At 36.0% G+C, this 3937-nt stretch overlaps 1 protein-coding gene across 2 annotated transcripts in view; it reads right to left on the reverse strand.

Annotated features, from left to right (window-relative positions):
- The window catches only part of LOC106873658 (RNA cytidine acetyltransferase), a 47843-nt gene that overhangs the window by 26186 nt on the left and 17720 nt on the right, over positions 1-3937 (reverse strand). For both annotated transcript variants that reach the window (XM_052966197.1, XM_014921109.2), the window contains exons 10-12: positions 3176-3269; positions 1020-1118; positions 185-321 (exon numbers count right to left, since the gene is read on the reverse strand). In XM_052966197.1, coding sequence (XP_052822157.1) covers positions 185-321; positions 1020-1118; positions 3176-3269 — 330 coding nt within the window. The remainder of the gene's footprint in view (positions 1-184; positions 322-1019; positions 1119-3175; positions 3270-3937) is intronic.

Genomic DNA, 3937 nt, shown 5'->3' on the forward strand with positions numbered 1-3937 from the left:
CTTATAGAGTTACTACCTACTCCTTTTCTACATACTGAGCAGGGCCATCTACATATATATATAGTGAAGGCAGACAGATTGATTGCTAGATAGACATGCTAAATTTATTCCTTAATATAATATTGAGAAAGACCTTTAAAAATGATGATGGTGATGAAGAAAAAGTGAATGCAAGGGCACTTACCCATTAACAGTTGAAGACATGAAAACAAGGTAGGGTCCAATGAGTTCCTTTACCAAAGGCAATGGAATGGCAGCTGCTTCATCAATGCAAACCAATTCAGCTTGACCAAGTTTGTGAGCATCAGTAGGATGGATATACTAGGAAAAAAAAAAGGGAAATAAAACTTACAAAAATTTTCAAGTGTAAAAGAAAAAAACATATGCTTGAGTAGCTTGCTTCCAGACCATGTGATCTTGGCTTCAGTCCCACTGCACAGCACCTTGGGTAAGTGTCTTCTACTTACAGAGAGGATGACATTCTAAAAATTGGAGCAGTTTGAATGGGAAATGATGCCCCACCCACTAGATTCACCAGACATAGCCTCATCTGATTATCATTTATTCCGCAGTCTTCAAAATCATTAGGATGGAAAAAATATGAATTCTGTAGATGAGGTCAGAACAGTAAGTACTGAAGGAGTATTTTCCATCATGGACAAGTGAATTTTAGAAGAGGGGCCTTGAAAGTCTACCAGATAGATGGAAGAACATTGTAGAAAATGGAGGAGAGTATATTTTAGATTAAAAAAGAACTTTGTTTATCTTAATTTTGAAAAATAAAAGAAGTATAAAAACAAAACCACATTATTTATGGGATGACCCAATACTTGAATGGTACTATAATTTTACCAACTGCAGAAGAATAAAATAAACTGATCTCAGTGGGATTTGACAAAAGAATGTAAAAAGCCTGAAATATCACAAAGTATTTCGTCTGACACTTTAATGATTGTTCAGATACATCATCTATATCTACAGTGTTACAAACATTAAATGATAAGCATAAAATAACTTACCTGTATTGTCTGCCGATGGTCTCTGAATATATTGACTCTGACAATGGCTTTGTTGAAGTCAGGGTTTGATGACTGGATTATTTCATAGTCAATGTGTTCCTGCAGTAGACAAATACAAGGTGTACATCAGACAGTGTACCAAGGTAGAAATGGTATGAGCCACATAAACATATGGTACAGGTTTACACAAAATAGAAAACACTCTTTTAGAGCATAGTATATTAATTTCTACCACAGGGATTGTCAGAATATTGACACAATATAATACTGAACATGATAGGTGCAGCCAACACCATGTGGTCAAGAAATCTAGTTCACAATAAAATTTTAGGTGTGATCACATTGCATGACACTTTAGTCAAATGTCTACTACGATATCTTTGAGCTGATTAGTACCTTGTAACTGAAAGTTAATAGACAGGAAATGAATGAATGAATGTATGTATGTATGTATGTGTGTGTGTGTGGGTGGGTGCATGCATGCATGTGAGAGATAGAGAGGAAACCAATAAGTGTTTGTAGGTTCTCAAAGAGACATTGTCGGGAAACAGTAACCATCCTTGTGTCTCACATTAACAAAAAGTCTGGCAGCTCAATACCTTAACATAGAAATATGTGGAATAAGGTACCATCTTGAAAACAATAAAGGGTATACAGCTGAAGAATACTGCATCAATAATTCCTTCCGATTGAAGCCAGCTTAGAAGAAATGTATATAAGAATAATGATGTTGAAGATGATGACAATAACACTGAATATAATGTTTATATTACTACATACTATAGTACTAGATATGGCACAATTAAAATAAGTATCACAAAGTATAGTATTGAACATAGTACAGTTAGAACATTGCATGGTATACTATCAAACATGGTGTTTAGAACATTATCAACAAGCATACTAAGCATAGTTATGTAATACATTAATACAAGAGAAATAACAGGCAGAAACTATGGTTAAATCTGATAATATAATTTTACAACTACAGAATATGCCACATAATTCTCCAAGTTTATTTAGTGCCAAATGTACACTACTGGCACAATAGTTTGTTCTGGATATTGTCCAATATAGAAACAATCTGAGACAGCAAGTGTGAACCTTACTAAACAAACTATAAGTAAAACATGAGATACAACCAGGTCAACATAATGATCTGACTTTTGCAAAAATCTTGTCAAAGGTTGTGATGCCAAAATGTTTTTTGTTTAGACATAAATCTGTTTTTACTAACCAAACCTACAAAGATGTTATCATCATCATCATTTAACGTCCACTTTCCATGCTAGCATGGGTTGGACGATTTGACTGAGGACTGGTGAACCAGAAGTCTGCACCAGGCTCCAATCTGATTTGGAAGAGCTTCTACAGATGGATGCCCTTCCTAACGCCAACCACTCCGAGAGTGTAGTGGGTGCTTTTACATGCCACCGGCATGAGGGCCAGTTAGGCAGTACTGGCAACAGTCATGCTCAAATGGTGTTTTTTACATGCCACCTGCACAGGAGCCAGTCCAGTAGCACTGACAATGACCTCGCTCGAATGTGTTTTCACATGCCACCGGCACAAGTGCCAGACAGCTGTTCTGGCAATGATCATGCTCGGATCGTGCTAATAGCACTCCACTGGTATGGGTGCCAGTCATCAAATTTGGTTCAATTACGACTTTGATTTCACTTGCCCCAACAAGTCTTGGCAAGTGTCCAATGAAGGAAAGATTGGCATGGGTGCCAGTCGTCGAATTTGGTTCGATTTCGATTCTGACTCTGACAATTGTGTTTTTTTAAAATCTATTTTATCAAGGAATAGAGTAATGGCAACTGCATTATCCAAAATGTCTCAATTTGAAGACAATAAGGTGTGACTAGAGGGAAATTTTTATCAACCTTTTCTAGCAAGTTGAACAGCCACATCAAGGATCCTTCAACTTACACAAGCAGTGATTTCAAAGAAGGCTGGAATATGGTATTACAAAATTCTGATTTCTATGCTCTGTGGTGCTTTGCATAACAATAAGGGATAGCATTATAAACTATATGCCAAGCGAATTCCATCAAGCAGAAATGTTACCTTTAACAAGTTCTACTACTTCTGTTAAATTGTGTATACTCATGACAGACCAAGAACAAATGCATATCATGAAACAGCCTTACCTGATATTCTAGTACATCAAAACCTTTAAATATGAATTCAAATAGAGTTTTTAAGTTTTCTGGACTTGGTGATGTAACAAAAATATTGGAATAGCTGAAAGATAAGCAAGAAAACTTTATGGATGACCAAAAGTGTTAACATTTGATAATATGACTGAAACAATAGTGGCTAGAGAGAGTGAATGTAATGGTGAATAAGGAAGTGACAGAGCAGAATAAGGAATACAAATGTGGAAAAAGTTAAATGCACATACTGAAATATTGGCATATTTGTAGACATAACAGTGTAAAAAGTGAGAAATTACAGTATAAAATGTTATATGTGAAGTGGTTAGAATTAGCAATACAGATGTGTACCATCCAACCCATGGAAGCATGGAAGATGGACATTAAATGAAGATGATGGGTTTCAGAGATTAAAGCTCCATTTCATTCAAAATTGAACAAGTACAGATTTGGAAGAGATATGCAAAGCACAACTCAAATGAGAATTTTTATTTTTCAACTTTAATAGTTCTGCATAAATTGGAGATATCATTAGGACATTACCACATCACAGTCACAAATATAGCTTTGGTTTTCTATCAAATCCTTAACCTTAAAGCACATGTGTCTCTGGGATGTGAATAAATTGAATTACGCTGCCAGATCGGATTGGAGCCTGGTGTAGCCATCTGGTTTCACCAGTCCTCAGTCAAATCGTCCAACCCATGCTAGCATGGAAAGCGGACGTTAAACGACGACGACAATACGTACAGACAT

Source organism: Octopus bimaculoides, chromosome 3, assembly GCF_001194135.2.
Source record: "Octopus bimaculoides isolate UCB-OBI-ISO-001 chromosome 3, ASM119413v2, whole genome shotgun sequence".
NCBI lineage: Eukaryota > Metazoa > Mollusca > Cephalopoda > Octopoda > Octopodidae > Octopus > Octopus bimaculoides.